The sequence below is a fragment of the Salvelinus fontinalis genome, chromosome 36 (genome assembly GCF_029448725.1).
Source record: "Salvelinus fontinalis isolate EN_2023a chromosome 36, ASM2944872v1, whole genome shotgun sequence".
Taxonomy (NCBI): Eukaryota; Metazoa; Chordata; class Actinopteri; order Salmoniformes; family Salmonidae; genus Salvelinus; species Salvelinus fontinalis.
In genome coordinates, this window is record NC_074700.1 from 21786009 (window position 1) to 21802490 (window position 16482).

At 41.2% G+C, this 16482-nt stretch overlaps 1 protein-coding gene across 1 annotated transcript in view; it reads left to right on the plus strand.

Moving 5' to 3' along the window:
• Nucleotides 1-16482, plus strand: part of LOC129835673 (sterile alpha motif domain-containing protein 9-like) — a 47675-nt gene that overhangs the window by 16423 nt on the left and 14770 nt on the right. The window contains exons 4-9 of the mRNA XM_055901391.1: nucleotides 2137-2198; nucleotides 2529-2740; nucleotides 2856-3106; nucleotides 6645-6773; nucleotides 6891-7026; nucleotides 7133-7168. Coding sequence (XP_055757366.1) covers nucleotides 2137-2198; nucleotides 2529-2740; nucleotides 2856-3106; nucleotides 6645-6773; nucleotides 6891-7026; nucleotides 7133-7168 — 826 coding nt within the window. The remainder of the gene's footprint in view (nucleotides 1-2136; nucleotides 2199-2528; nucleotides 2741-2855; nucleotides 3107-6644; nucleotides 6774-6890; nucleotides 7027-7132; nucleotides 7169-16482) is intronic.

Below are 16482 nucleotides of genomic sequence, written 5' to 3' on the forward strand. Positions count from 1 at the left end.
ACCAGTGCCTACTCCACGCACCAGGCTTCCAGTGCGTTTCCAGAGCCCTGTTCCTCCTCCACGCACTCTCCCTGTGGTGCATGTCTCCAGCCCAGTGACTCCAGTTCCGGCACCACGCACCAGGCCTACTGTGCGCCTCAGCAGGTCAGAGTCGGCCGTCTGCCCAACGCCGCCTGCGCTGCTTGCCTGCTCAGCGCTGCCCGAACTGTCTGCCTTCCCAGCGCTGTCTGAACTGCCTGCCTGCCCAGCGTGGTCTGAACTGTCTGCCTGCCCAGCGCTGCCCGTCTGTCCCGAGCCTTCAGAGCCGTCCAGCCAGGACCAGCCAGTGCCGTTCAGCCAGGACCAGCCAGAGCCGACCAGCCAGAGCCGTCCAGCCAGGACCAGCCAGAGCCGTCCGGCCAGGACCAGCCAGAGCCGTCCGGCCAGGACCAGCCAGAGCCGTCCGGCCAGGACCTGCCAGAGCCGTCCGGCCAGGACCAGCCAGAGCCGTCCGGCCAGGACCAGCCAGAGCCGTCCGGCCAGGACCAGCCAGAGCCGTCCGGCCAGGACCAGCCAGAGCCGTCCGGCCAGGACCAGCCAGAGCCGTCCGGCCAGGACCTGCCAGAGTCCCTCGGCCAGGACCTGCCAGAGTCCCTCGGCCAGGACCTGCCAGAGTCCCTCGGCCAGGACCTGCCAGAGTCCCTCGGCCAGGACCTGCCAGAGTCCCTCGGCCCGGACCTGCCAGAGTCCCTCGGCCCGGTGCTGCCCCTTATCCCGATGCTGCCCCTTCATTTAGGTGGGTTTAGTTGGAGGGTGGTCATTGGGAGGGGGATACGGAAGCGGGGAGTGACTATGGTGGGGTGGGGACCTCGCCCAGCGCCAGAGCCGCCACCGTGGACAGACGCCCACCCAGACCCTCCCCTAGACTTTGTGCTGGTGCGCCCGGAGTTCGCACCTTAAGGGGGGGGTTCTGTCATGTTCCTGACCTGTTTTCCTTTATTATGTATTTGTTTTAGTTGGTCAGGGCGTGAGTTGGGTGGGTTGGTCTAGGTTTGTTTTTCTATGTTGGGATTTTGTGTTCGGCCTGGTATGATTCTCAATCAGAGACAGGTGTGTATCGTTTGTCCCTGATTGAGAGTCATACTAAGGCAGCCAGGGTTTCACTGGTGTTGTGTGGGTGTTTGTTTCCTGTGTCAGTGTTTGGGCCACACAGGACTGTTTTCAGGTTAGTCACGTTTGTAGAGTTTCGTAATTTGTAGTGTTTGTTGTTTGTTCATTAAAACATGAATACCTACTACTCCGCATCTTGGTCCGATCCATGCTCCTCCTCGTCTGAGGAGGAGAACGACTACGACAACCTTAACACCGGTAAAGCAGGAGTTTCCTTAAACCACCGTTTTAGGGTATAACTAAGCCTTTAAATGAATGCCTTGTGATGTACAGTATGTCATCTATTGTCATAAAGAGTTTAATTTTAAAGGCTAATAAGGCTGGTGGAACCGTTCATAGAGGGCTCTAGGGGAAACCCTTCAAAAATCAAAGGGTTCTTAGTAGAACCATTCATAGGGGGTTCTAGGATGAACCCTTCAAATATAAAATGATTCTATGAAGAACCATATATAGAGAGTTCTAGGCAGGACCCTCTAGAAAGGATTCTACCTAGCACCAAAAAGGGTTCCCCTATGGGGACAAAACAAAAATCCCTATATGATTCTACATAACACCTTCTTTTCTAAGAATCACAGAAACCATTCTTCAGTAATTTGCAAATAAAGGTATAGAATTAGCAGGTTTGACAACATTCAAGGGAAAGTTAGCCTTTAAAGTACAAAGTACAACCTTTACCAACCTGGTCTCAGAGCATTTTGTATTATTTTATACGTAAATCTCAGTCCCTCCATTTAGTATGATATGTTACGTTTTGAATGGAGTCTATTCATTTGTTGATGTCCATCATCCATTTCAAATGATATGTTATGAATAAAAATGTGCATGATATGTTATGAATTGCAATTTGTATGATATGTTATGAATTTGCATTCCATACGATATATTAGGAATTCCAATTCGTTGTGGCTAACATTAGCCAGGTGGCTATATTTATCTAATAAATTCAGTGTATCTGTGATAATCAGAGATCAATGTTCTCTTATTCAGGAGTCTTCCAACTGGGTTCAGGTTGAACCTGTGGCCATCACTAAAGAAGCCCCAATGTTCAGGTACAGTCCTGGAATGTATTAGTTCCTCGCCATAATACAGACGATTAAAAACTTTACGTTTGGTTATCCAACAATTCTGTTTTAAGATACTAATAATAATGACTAGATTGAATATACCTGCTAAAACGTATTTAAAGAAGACAGTCTGACTTCATAGCCTGTGTTTCATTAATTGTAAAAAAAATAATAATAAGAAGAAATAGAGTCTGTGAGGATTTAAAGCAAGGTTTAACAAAGTAAAGTAACCATTATTATGTTGGTCAACTGCTGATTAAATACATGACTTACTTACTCTAAACCCATTCCTTCTTCTTTTCATGCCATCCGTAGCACGTCTCCCCCGGGGCGCTACGAGTGCAAAGTATCAGGGCTCCGGTGGGTGTGTAAAACCTATGTCAGTCTACAGTATCAATTCAGCTCCTGGGAGCCTCACAGGGCAATGATGAAAAGCTTGGGGTACAAGCAAGGTGGCCCCCTATTGGACGTCACAGTCATTTCAGGAGAACTGGAAGAAGTGCAGCTGCCACATTTTGCCTGTTTTGGTATGGGCGTATATGTTTATAATTAAAATATAACTGATGCAAACTACTTTTAAAAAGCCCTGTTGTTGATGTCAACCTGATGTTTATGCAAATGTGCCTGTTTTTATCTCTGCAGGCGATGATCCCTCCTTTAAAGAGAAAGTGAGAGTTCTACATGTAGAAGACTGTGGTGTGTCCGTAGAACAAGTGGATGAAGTCACCCGCTTCCACGTCAAGATCCTCCATCCATCCTTCTCTCCAAAAGGAGTTCTCGTGAGATCTGGCTTTCCGGTGAAAGCCCACTGTGACTTGCTGCTGTACCAGGCCAAGACAGCATTCCTCACGCTACATGCGTATCTGGTCCCCTGTGATTCTTCTGTAGAACAGGTTATTTCCACTTATTGTTCTCCTCTGTGGTTAAATCATCTCTCAATGTTATCAATGCAGATAATACCAGTGGGTAAAAAAATAAGACATTTAATATACAGTATATAATTGTGTAGACATTGCCATTCTCCAATTCAGTGCTTGACTTGGGCAGGAGCTCACTGCTTGAGATCCTGTTCCTCATATAGAATATTAGCTCAAAAGTATTGTGGAGCTCCTGCACCTAAATATAAACAGTACCGGTACCCAAAATGAGTAAATACGGTTCCTACAGACTGAAAAACAGCTGTTTGTTTTCCATCCAAAACCAGGGGAATTTGGTGGACTTCTGTTGTTGGGAAACTGTGGGGGAAGAGTCCGATTATTATGGTGGGAGAATGTAATACAATTATAATTCTAAAATGGATTAAATAAAAAAAATCCTCATCAATCTACACACAATACCCCATATTGACAAAGAAATTTTTGCAAATGTATTAAAAATGAAAACAGAAATAACTTATGTAAATAAGGTATTTCAGACCCTTTACTATGAGACTCAAAATTGAGCTGTGTATCCTGTTTCCATTGATCATTGTTGAGATGTTTCTACAACTTGACAACTGCAGCACTCTACCAATCGGGTCGTTATGGTAGAGTGGCCAGATGGAAGCCACTCCTCAGTAAAAGGTACTTGACAGCCTGCTTGGAGTTTGCCAAAAGGCAGCTAAACGACTCTGACCACGAGGAACAAGATTATCTGGTCTGATGAAACCAAGATTGGCCTGAATGTCAAGCATCCCATCTGGAAGAAACCTGACACCATCCCTACGGTGAAGCATGGTGGTGGTAGCATCATTCTGTGGGGATGATTTTCAGCGACAGGGACTGGGAGACTAGTCAGGATCGAGGGAAAATTAATTGACCAAAGTACAGAGAGATCTTTGATGAAAACCTGCTCCAGAGTGCTCAGGACCTAAGAATGGGGTTAAGGACAATGACCCTAAGCACACAGCCAGGGCAACACAGGAGTGGCTTTGGGACAACTCTATGAATGTCCTTGTGTGGCCCAGCCAGAGCCCGGACTTGAACCCAATCAAACATCTCTGGAGAGATCTGAAAATAGCTGGGCAGCTACGCTCCCCATCCAACCTGACAGAGCTAAGAGGATTTGTAGAGAAGAATGGGAGAAACTCCCCAAATACCGATGTGCCAAGCTTGTAGCATCATACCCAAGAAGACTCGAGAATGTAATCACTGCCAAAGCTGCTTCAACAAAATACTGAGTAAAGGGTCTGAATACTTATGTAAATATAATATTTCATTTATATATATATATATATATATATATATATATATATACACACATTTACAACATTTCTAAAGACTTGTTTTGCTTTGTCATTATGGGGTACTGTATGTAGATTGATGAGGTGGAGAAAAATTGATCAATTTTGAATAAATTCCCGAATGCAGTCCATATGAAACCTTTTTTGATCTACTAAAGATCTGCTATTAGCATGTTTTAACCACTCCAATAAAACAGGACCTAGGTGGTAAGTATAAAAACAGGACCTAGGTGGTAAGTATAAAGATCCAGTTAATTGAAACAAATAGGAAGTCCATTACACCTGTGTTGTGATGGAAAAATCCTAGCAAAATTAATAGCACATAGAATTAAAAAGGTGTTGTCAGATATAATTCATCTTGATGAGACAGGTTTTTTTTACATGGAAGATACATTGGAGATAACATAAGACAAGTACTTGAAACAATAGAACACTATGAAAAATCTAGGAATCTATGTTATTCATAGCAGATTTTGAAAATGCTTTTGATAAAGTACAACTGGAATTTACATATAGATGCCTGGACTATTTTAATTTTGGAGAATCTCTTATACAATGGGTTAAAGTTATGTATAGTAACCCTAAGTGTAAAATAGTAAATAATGTTACCTTCTCAGAAGGTATTACTGTAAACTGTCAAGAGGAGTAAAACAAGGTTATCCACTGTCGGTATATCTATTTATTATGACAATCAAAATTTTAGGGAATAAAATTAGATCCAACAATAATATAGAGGGGCTAGAAATCCTTAAAAACAAAGGTGTCATTGTACTCTGACGATTCAGATTTTCTCTTAAATCCGCAATCTGGATCCCTGCACAGCCTCATAGAGTATCTAGATAATGTTTCTAACCTCTCTGGGTTACAACCAAACTATGAGAAGTGTACCATATGAGGTATATTGGATAAAACATTTTTTTTTTAACTTTTACATTAAGGTCTAATTTTCCAATAAAATGGTCCGATGGTAGTGGTCTAGGGCACTGCATCGCAGTGCTAACTGCGCCACCAGAGTCTCTGGGTTCGCCCCCAGGCTCTGTCGCAGCCGGCCGCGACCGAGAGGTCCGTGGGGCGACGCACAATTGGGCTAGCGTCGTCCGGGTTAGGGAGGGTTTGGCCGGTAGGGATTTCCTTGTCTCATCGCGCTCCAGCGACTCCCGTGGCGGGCTGGGCGCTGTGCGCGCAAACCAAGGGGGCCAGGTGCACGGTGTTTCCTCCGACACATTGGTGCGGCTGGCTTCCGGGTTGGAGGCGCGCTGTGTTAAAGAAGCAGTGCGGCTTGGTTGGGTTGTGCTTCGGAGGACGCATGGCTTTCGACCTTCGTCTCTCCCGAGCCCGTACGGGAGTTGTAGCGATGAGACAAGATAGTAATTACTAGCGATTGGATACCACGAAAATTGGGGAGAAAAGGGGAGAAAATGTAAAATAAAGAAATAAATAAAATAAAAAAAATTAAAAAGGGTCCGATGGGGAAGTGGACCGGTGGTATTCATAACCCTAAAGAAATAAAGGAACTTACTACAACACATTTTTACAACAAAAATATATAAGATCTTGCTACCATGGAAAGGTAAATACCTGTCTATCTGTGAAAAAATTCACCCTGATTAATTATTTAGTCATATCCCAGTTTACCTATTTACTTATGGCCCTGCTTAGACCAAATGTCTTTTAAATGATTTGAGCAGAACACATTTCACTTTATTTGTAATGGCAAGCCAGACAAAATAAAACATGCTTATTTATATAATGAATATGAGTTCGGGGGCTAAAATTATTAAATATTAAAGCATTAAACCTCTCACTAAAAAAACCTAAAAAATACTAATATAATATGGTTAAATTCAAATAAACTAATTGACATGTATATCTAGACGTAATGTATATCAAATTAATTTATTCTTGCTATGTAACTACTGAAGAAAAAGTAAAAAAAAAAATATGTGACATATATGTAAAATGTGTGTAGAAAGTACATGTAACAACAAAAGAAAAAGATGTATTTTTGTCCTCCTAAGAGGGACAGGCCGTAAAAAAAAGTCAGATATGGTGTCACTCTGTCAAAACATCTCGTGGCAGTTTTCTCAGGGTTTCCGGTTTAGAATATATTATATAGTTCATTCATTGAAATCAGTTTCACACCACACAATCCAACAAAATGTCATGTGTGAATGGTTTTGACAAGGACATGTTGGCTTATGCTTCTTCAGGCAATGAAGAAAAAGGAGCAGTCTTATGGATACAGGAGTATCAGAAAACCACAACCAGTCAAGTCCCTTCGGATGAAGGATTGGTTCAGCCTCACAACGTCGTCTCCTTCTGCTGAAGTTAAACCTCCTGTATGGTTTGAGCTCCCACAGAATGTCAATCTAATCCAAAAAGCAATAGCAATTTTAATATCCTAAATAAAACAAAAACACACAAAAAACACCCTCTCTCACCTACTGCCTCCACAGAAAATGAAGCTGAGATATGACAACACTACACCAAACTTCTTTGAGGTGTTCATGGAAGATGCAGATGTTGACTTTGGTATGAAGCTAATCAGTGATGTGGAGGGGGAAATCGTCTGGGATCACACAATACGAAAAGGTCAGAAAAAGATTTTGCAAAAAAGATCAGTGTCTCAACAGGCACCATGTCAGTTAAAGTCAAAGATTATAATAATAATTTAATTTCGTGTGTGTTTTTCCCCCAGCTGACTACAGACACAAAACCACTCAGAATTCACAAAGTAAGTGCTGTAACATTTCTGTAAACATTAGAAGATCCTAAACTAAATTATTTTTCATTCAGCTTGGATTCCCATCTGCATTCTATGGATGCCTATTAGGGACAAGTGAAGACAATAAAAAAATAAACAGTGATGGGTGGTACTTGGATGATTGTTTTTTGCATAATACTCCTTTAAAAATATGTGGAAATATCTGGAGAAGAAAGTGGCAAGATTTCCAGAATAATATAGTCAAAATTACATTTTGTGAATAAAGTGGCAATATTTAGAGAATACAAAAGGCAATATTTCGGAAATAAAGTGGCAATATTTCGACACACTTGGTGTGTGTGTGTGCTTGCGTGTGCGTGCGATTTATTAGATCATTAGATTGATAAGCGTGAGTGCGCAGTGACGCCTGTTTGAACAAATGTATTAGATCATTAGATTGATGGCCATTTGGCTGCATACACATCTGCATACACATACAACCCTATGTATGTAACCACAGTTCCTCGTCCTGAAATGGTCCAAGGAAAGAAGATGGTGGACTGAACACAGCAGTGCAGATCACCTCAAGATGAAAACATAATATTCAATATAAGTAAGTTAGACTAAATATTAACACTTCACATACTGGTGGGTAAAAAACTTCCATCTGGATAACACCACAAAACAAATCATAAGGCTAGAGAAATATATCAACAAACATTATGAAAACAAGTAACGCCCAAACATGATGGAGAGTAAAACAAGGAGAACCAATCTCCAAAAGAAAACGCGACTCCTCGACGGACACAGACGATTAAAGCTTTTCACCACTGGGAATGGCAAGGGTGGAAACCGATCTGTTAAAATCGATAAATGACAAACTGGGCATACTTGAATTAGTCAGTAAAGATATAAAGGAGTTGAAGGCGAGTCTCGAGATGAGTGACGCAAAAGCTGCGACAATGGAGAAAGAAACAAACAAGCTAAAAGGGACTTTGAAACAGATTGAAACCGACGTTATTGAACTTAAAAGGAGAACATCTTTCGGAGAAAAGCCTAGAGACTAGATATACGAGAGTAAATCTGGTACTTACTGGTATCCAAGAGAAAGAAGGAGAAGTTCCTGAGGGTGTAGTGAGGGAGTTCCTCCTTACAGCGCTTCAGATCCCACACGAAGCTGTCAACAAAATCCAACTCAAACGTGTACACCATTTTGGACAGAGAGTACAGAGATATAAGCACCCAATCGTTGCCAAATTTGCTTTCTTTAACCTGTCTAGGATCAGCGTGGCGCTAGCGGCACCCCCCCCCCCCCCCCCACTGAAAAACCAGTGCCGCGAAATTCAAAAAAAATATTTTTTTAAAATATTTAACTTTCACACATTAAAGTCCAATACAGCTAATGAAAGACACAGATCTTATGAATCCAGTCAACATTTCCGATTTTTAAAATGTTTTACAGGGAAGACACAATATGTAAAGATGTACATCTATTACCTAAAAACACATTAGCATAATCCACCATCTTTTATTTGTCCACCAACACCAGTAGCCATCACCAATTCGGCTAAACTAAGATATTTATAGCCCCTAACCAACAAAAAAACTCATTAGATGACAGTCTGATAACATATTTATGGTATGGGATAGGTTTTGTTAGAAAAAAGTGCATATTTCAGGTATATGGCATAGTTTACAATTGCACCCACCATCACAAATGGACTAGAATAATTACAATGAGCAACGTGTTTACCTAACTACTAATCATCAAACATTTCGTAAAAATACACAGCATACACGAATCGAAAGACACAGATCCTGTGAATACAGACAATATTTCAGATTTTCTAAGTGTCTTACAGCGAAAACACAATAAATCGTTATATTAGCTTAGCACATAGCAATTAGCAGCCCAGCATTGATTCTAGCCAAAGTGAGCGATAAAAGTCAACATCGCCAAAAGATATTAATTTTTTCACTAACCTTCTCAGAATTCTTCCGATGACACTCCTGTAACATCACATTACAACATGCATATACAGTTTGATCGAAAATGTTTATATTTAGCCACCAAAATCATGGTTAGACAATGTGAAATGTAGACAAGCTGGTAAAGAAAACGTCCTTGCGCCACTTAGACAGTGATCTACTCTTATACATAAATACTCATAAACGTGACTAAAAAATATAGGGTGGACAGGGATTGATAGACAATTTAATTCTTAATACAATTGCGTTATTACATTTTTTAATTTATCCTTACTTTTCAATACAGTTTGCGCCAAGCGAAGCTACGTCAAAAAACATGGCGTCCTAAGCCACTAAAATGTTTCGACAGAAACACGATTTATCATAATAAAAATGTCCTACCTTGAGCTGTTCTTCCATCAGTATCTTGGGCAAAGGATCCTTTCTTGGGAGAAATCGTCTTTTGGTGGAAAGCTGTCCTCTTGCCATGTGGAAATGTCAACTACGTTCGGGATGAACTGAAAAGCGTGCCCAACTTTTCACATCGTTGCAAAAATAAATGTCCCAAAATCGCACTAAACGGATATAAATTGCTATAAAACGCTTTAAATTAACTACTTTGTGATGTTTGTAACTCCTATAACGAGTGAAAAGATGACCGGAGAAATATAACAGGCTAAACTAACGCTTGGAACAGGAGAGGGTCGGTGTCTTCCACGCGCGTTACGCAGCAAGAAAAGACTTGCTAGCTAAAGGTTTTTTTCATTTGTAGGGCCTGTGAACGAGCAATCGAGCCCGTTGGAATCGTCATCACGTAAAGGCATCCAGGGGAAGACGTAAGAAGTGTCCGTATAGTCATAGCAACGACAGTGCCCTTTTAAATGACTTCAGAAAAGTGGCCAACGTTTCTCAAATCTGACTCCATGTCAGGGAAATTGCTGTAGAATGGGCTCTGTTCCACTTAGAGACAAAATTTCAACTCCTATAGAAACTATAGACTGTTTTCTATCCAATAATAATAATAATATGCATATTGTACGATCAAGGATTTTGTGGGAAGCCGTTTAAAAAATTAGCCACATTAGCATAAATAGTCTAAACAGCGCCCCCATCCCCAACAGGTTAAAGATAAAATAATTTTTAAAAGCCTGGGTAAAGGACTTGCAGACACTAAAATAGGCATGAATGATCAGTTCCCGAAGGAAATTGAAGAACTGCACAAAGTTCTGTACCCAATCTTTAAGGAGAATAGATTAAAAATGAAACGTGTAGCTCTCGTAGTCGATAAACTGTATATTGATAACCAAATGTTCCGAGACACAAAGACTACTCGATGGTTACTTTAAATAATACAAAGTTCCCATAGAGCAGTCAAATAATGGAACACTCAATACTAACCATATAAAAAGCTATAAAATACAACAATTGTTAAAAATATATATATTACAACTACACTATACCACTATACCATGTTGGAAAAGAATTAGTATTAGACTTTCCATTTATAGCATTTCATAAATTAGAATAAAAGATAATTAGCTAAATAATACATCTTTAAATGTAAAGAACTGGAACACAAAAGTATTCAATCAACATGGTAGAGATAAAACACAGAGGACATAGAAGGCACTGTATGTGGGTATGTACGGATGTGTTGTGATGGAAGGTGGGGTGTGTGTTTTTGTGTTTGGAAAAGTGTGAGTGAAAAAGGATAAGGGTTGCAAATCCCAGAGCCAATGTGTGTTTGTGAGAATGGGTTGTGAGAGAGCTTTCAATTTTGTGTAGATATGGGATATACATTTTTAAATGAATTATAAATATAGTTTATTTATTTATTGTCCTATCATGATGGAATTGTCCCCAAACCTATACCCTAGACACCCACCTGAGTGACCTGAGTGATCTGTTTAATGGGGCTAATGTAAGTAGTCTGTAAGCAGCCAAATCAGAAAGATGAATGCGGTCAGAGAGGTACTAAAGAAGCACCAACCCCTCAAGATTCAGAGCCTGTCTGGCCGGGTTGGTCCTACCCTGCCAGGGGGCTCTTGAGTGGCGCAGCGGCCTAAGGCACTGCATCGCAGTGCTAGAGGCGTCACCACAGACCGTGGTTCGATCTCGAGCTGTATCACAACCCAGCGTTGTCCTAGCGTTGGCCCAGCTTTGTCCTAATTAGGGTTTGGCCGGTGTAGGCCGTCATTGTAAATAAGAATTTGTTATTAACTGATTTTCCTACTTAAATAAACATTACATTTAACAATTTTAAAAACAAGCCAAAGCCCTAATCAACGTCATCAGAGTGCGACATATGTTTGTTGTTGTTGAACGCTGTCGAACGCTGAAACCTGAACTAAAGCCCTCGGTTTAAAAGCCGACAGTGTTTTTATATACTTTTATTTTATTTTGAATCCTGCGGCTCTGTTGGGCTATTGCTGTGAGCGCTGCTATCTGTCCCGGGATCCTGACAGATTCCGTATAGGGGGAGTGATGCGAAAGCACAGTTAGCTTTGCTGGCTCGGCGGCCTCAAATGGAGGCCGCTATTGAACATTTCTAGAGTTGCAGGAGCTGTGTTTACTTTGCTTTGTTCCGGGACAATGTGGACCATGTTGACTTTCAATATAGAAACTGAATTGCTTGCGGAAGACTACAGGTACACCTACAAATGTAGGCCGTCATTGTAAATAAGAATTTGTTCTTAACCTTTCACGAGTATCTACCCCGGGTCCGGGTGTCCCCCCCCCCCCCCCCCACACTGAGTAGCATAGCCTAGCATAGCGTCACAATTAAATAGTAGCATCTAAATATCATTAAATCACAAGTCCAAGACACCTAATGAAAGATACAGATCTTGTGAATAAAGCCACCATTTCAGATTTTTTAAATGTTTTACAGGGAAGACAAAATATGTAAATCTATTAGCTAACCACGTTAGCAAAAGACACCACTTTTCTAACTCCATCAGTTTCTTACTCCATCAGGTGCTATCACCAATTCGGCTAAACTAAGATATTGATAGCCACTAACCAAGAAAAAACCTCATCAGATGACAGTCTGATAACATATTTATGGTATAGGATAGGTTTTGTTAGAAAAATGTGCATATTTCAGGTAGATATCATAGTTTACAATTGCACCCACCGTCACAAATGGACTAGAATAAATACATAGAGCAACGTGTTTACCTAATTACTATTCATCAAATATTTCGTAAAAATACACAGCATACACTAATCGAAAGACACAGATCCTGTGAATACAGACAATATTTCAGATTTTCTAAGTGTCTTACAGCGAAAACACAATAAATCGTTATATTAGCATACCACATATGCAAACGTTACCAGAGCCTTGATTCTAGCCAAAGAGAGCGATAACGTAAACATCGCCAAAATATATTCTTTTTTTCACTAACCTTCTCAGAATTCTTCAGATGACACTCCTGTAACATCACATTACAACATACATATACAGTTTGTTCGAAAATGTGCATATTTAGCCACCAAAATCATGGTTAGACAATGACAAAAGTTGCCCAGCTGGTCAGACAATGTCGTGCGCCACATTAGACAGTGATCTAGTCGTATACAAAAAATACTCATAAACGTGACTAAAAAATATAGGGTGGACAGCGATTGATAGACAATTTAATTCTTAATACAATCGCTGATTTACATTTTTTTAATTATCCTTACTTTTCAATACAGTTTGCGCCAAGCGAAGCTACGTCTAACAAGATGGCGTCCTAAGCGATTAACATTTTTCGACAGAAACACGATTTATCATAATAAATTGTTCCTACTTTGAGCTGTTCTTCCATCAGAATCTTGGGCAAAGAATCCTTTCTTGGGTCTAATCGTCTTTTGGTCGAAAGCTGTCCTCTTGTCATGTGGAAATGCCAACTACGTTCGGCATGAACTGGAAACCTGCCCTGCTCTTCAAAAAGTCTCAGAAATAAATGTCCCAAAATGCGCACTAAACGGATATAAATTGCTACAAAACGGTTTAAATTAACTACCTTATGATGTTTTTAACTCCTATAACGAGTAAAAACATGACCTGAGAAATATTACTGGCTCCACTAATGCTTGGAAAAAGAACGGGTCGGTGTCCACCGTGCGTCCGGCGCAGCTGGAAAGGAGTTCCTACCTACACGTGTTTTTGTTTTATAGTGGCTGTGATTGGGCAATCGATACCATTCAAAGCGTCATCACGTAAAGGCATCCAGGGGAAGACGTAAGCAGTGTCCGTATCCTTATAGCATTCACAGTGGCCTTTAAACTGACTCCAGATCAGGGGCCAAAATGTGTGAAATCTGACTCCATGTCAGGGAAATTGCTGTAGAATGAGTTCTGTTCCACTCAGAGACAAAATTCCAACGGCTATAGAAACTAGAGACTGTTTTCTATCCAATAATAGTAATAATATGTATATTGTACGATAAAGTAGGAGAGTAGGAAGCCGTTTAATCTGTAATGCAAATATGCTAATGAGTAAACAGCACCCCCTGTAGTCGCAAGAAGTTAACTGATTTTCCTACTTAAATAAACATTACATTTAACAATTTTAAAAACAAGCCAAAGCCCTAATCAACGTCATCAGAGTGTTACATATGTGTGTTGTTGTTGAACACTGTCGAACGCTGAAACCTGAACTAAAGCCCTCGGTTTAAAAGCCGACAGTGTTTTTATATACTTTTATTTTATTTTGAATCCTGCGGCTCTGTTGGGCTATTGCTGTGAGTGCTGCTATCTGTCCCGGGATCCTGACAGATTCCGTATAGGGGGAGTGATGCGAAAGCACAGCTAGCTTTGCTGGCTCGGCGGCCTCAAATGGAGGCCGCTATTGAACATTTCTAGAGTTGCAGGAGCTGTGTTTACTTTGCTTTGTTCCGGGACAATGTGGACCGTGTTGACTTTCAATATAGAAACTGAATTGCTTGCGGAAGACTACAGGTACAGCTACAAGTAGCTACTCTAAGAAAGCAAGTAGCAAGCCTGCATACGCTGCTGGGGAACCCACGTCTTTTTCTTCCACTCCAGTAGCCGGACGCCACTCTGGTCTGGTGAAAGTTTTGCTGCCGAGTCGGCCCTCCACAGCCGACTGGACGGTGTTAGGCAGGGTCCCATCCCCGAAGAGGTCTCCCCCTTCCCTGGAGAAAGGAGCTGTTCTCAACCCAACCAACCAGCCATGGAGGTATGTCACTCGCCATGGAAGTCGAAGAAGGCGTCCTCTGGCAAGGGGGGTCTCCATGGAGATGTTGAGCCCGGAACTGACATAGACCAGAAACAGCTTTGTCGCCCTGGATCCAGAGGTTCCGGCTCCTTCATCCTTGGTGGCTTCCCAATCAAGATCGGATCCGGAGGTACCTCCGTCTTCGTCCTCGGTTCTGCCTCCCTCTCCGGTGGCTTCTACCTCAAGTTCAGATCCTCGGAGCTCCCAGGCTCACCAGAACCTGAGGCTGCCTGAGAGACCAGACCATTCACATCACCAGCTGTCATCATAGGCAGCTCTATGGTGAGAAACATCTCGGTCCCCATGGCAAAAAACCTGTGCTACCCAGGAGCACGAGTACAGGACTTAACAAGGCTGCTTCCGACTGTTCTACCACAGATGCCGGGAGCTGACACTGTCGTAGTCCATGTGGGGTCAAACGACATCAGGAGGGCTAGCTGGGAACATTTGAAAGTAGATTTTAAAGAACTGATTTTAGACTAAAAAAAATGGCCAACAATTTCAGGTCCAGTACCATCGTTGGGCCGCTGGTGTGAAAGATTCAGCAGACTGCTGGCATTACACATCTGGCTAAAAGACTACTGTAGCTCTGCTGTAGTCACTTTTATTGATACATTTTACACCTTCTGGAAACAGAAGATACTCTACAGGAATGACGGAGTCCATCCAAATCATCTTGGCTCCTGGACTCTGTCCACGCATTTAATGATCCAAGACCAGCTCAGTTAATCCCTACCATTGTGGCAATGAGTCGTCATAATGCTGCATCAAATGTACTTGATCTTAAGGGCATTGGCAAACACAATATATGTAATTTAATTGATGTACCCCTAATTGCACCGAATACATCTGTTTATCCTACAGCTATTGTAAGCAGTAATCACGAGCCTGTAAACCAGAGTTACACTGTTAGCACTGAGGCGGTGTGCAATTGTAGGAAGACCACTTTATGCAGCTCACCCTGCACTATCAGCTCCAATGTAAATAACATGAGTAAGTCTTCCTCTGATAAGCTTCCCAGTAAAACATGAAAAACAATCAAGCAATCCAGAAAAGTGCTAACAATAGCCCATATTAACATATTCAGCCTAAGAAACAAGGTCCATGAAGTCAATAACTTGCTTGTAACAGATGCCATTCATATTCTGACTATCTCTGAAACTCACTTAGATAAAACCTTTGATGATGCAGTGGTAGCAGTACATGGTTATAACATCTACCGAAAAGACAGAAATGCCAACGGAGGTGGTGTTGCGGTCCATATTCAGAACCACATTCCTGTAAAGCTTAGAGACGATCTAATGTTAAATACTGTTGAAGTAATATGGCTACAGGTTCATCTGCCTCACCTAAAGCCCAATATTGTGGGAAGCTGCTATAGACCACCAGGTGCTAACAGTTAGTATCTGGATAATATGTGTGAAATGCTTGATAACGTATGTGATATCAACAGAGAAGTACATTTTATGGGTGATTTAAATAATGAATGGCTATCAAGTTGTCCACTCCTGCAACCTGGATCAGGTTGTCAGTCAACCTACCAGGGTAGTTACAAACAGCACAGGAATTAAGTCATCAACATGTATTGATCACATCTTTACTAATGCTGCAGATGTTTGCTTTAAAGCAGTATCCAGATCCATAGGATGTAGTGTTCACAATATAGTAGCCATATCTAGGAAAACCAACGTTCTAAAGGCTGGGTCTAATATAGTGTATAAGAGGTCATACAATAAGTTTTGTAGTGTTTTATATGTTGATGATGAAAATAATATTTGCTTGTCTGTGGTGTGTAATGAGCAGCAACCAGATGCTGCACTTGATGCATTTATGAAACTACTTATTCCAGTTATTAATAAGCACGCACCCATTAAGAAAATGACTGAAGAAACTGTTAAATCCCCTTGGATTGATGAGGAATTGAAAAATTGTATGGTTGAGAGGGATGAGGCAAAAGGTATGGCAATTAAGTCTGTCAGCCCAACTGATTGGCAAATGTACTGTAAATTAAGAAATCAGGTGACTAAACAAAATAAAAATAAACTACACTATGAAACAAAGATAAATTATATAAAAATTATAGTAAAAAGCTTTGGGGCACCTTCAATTAAATTGTGGGGGAAAAAAACAACTTAGCAGCTTCATT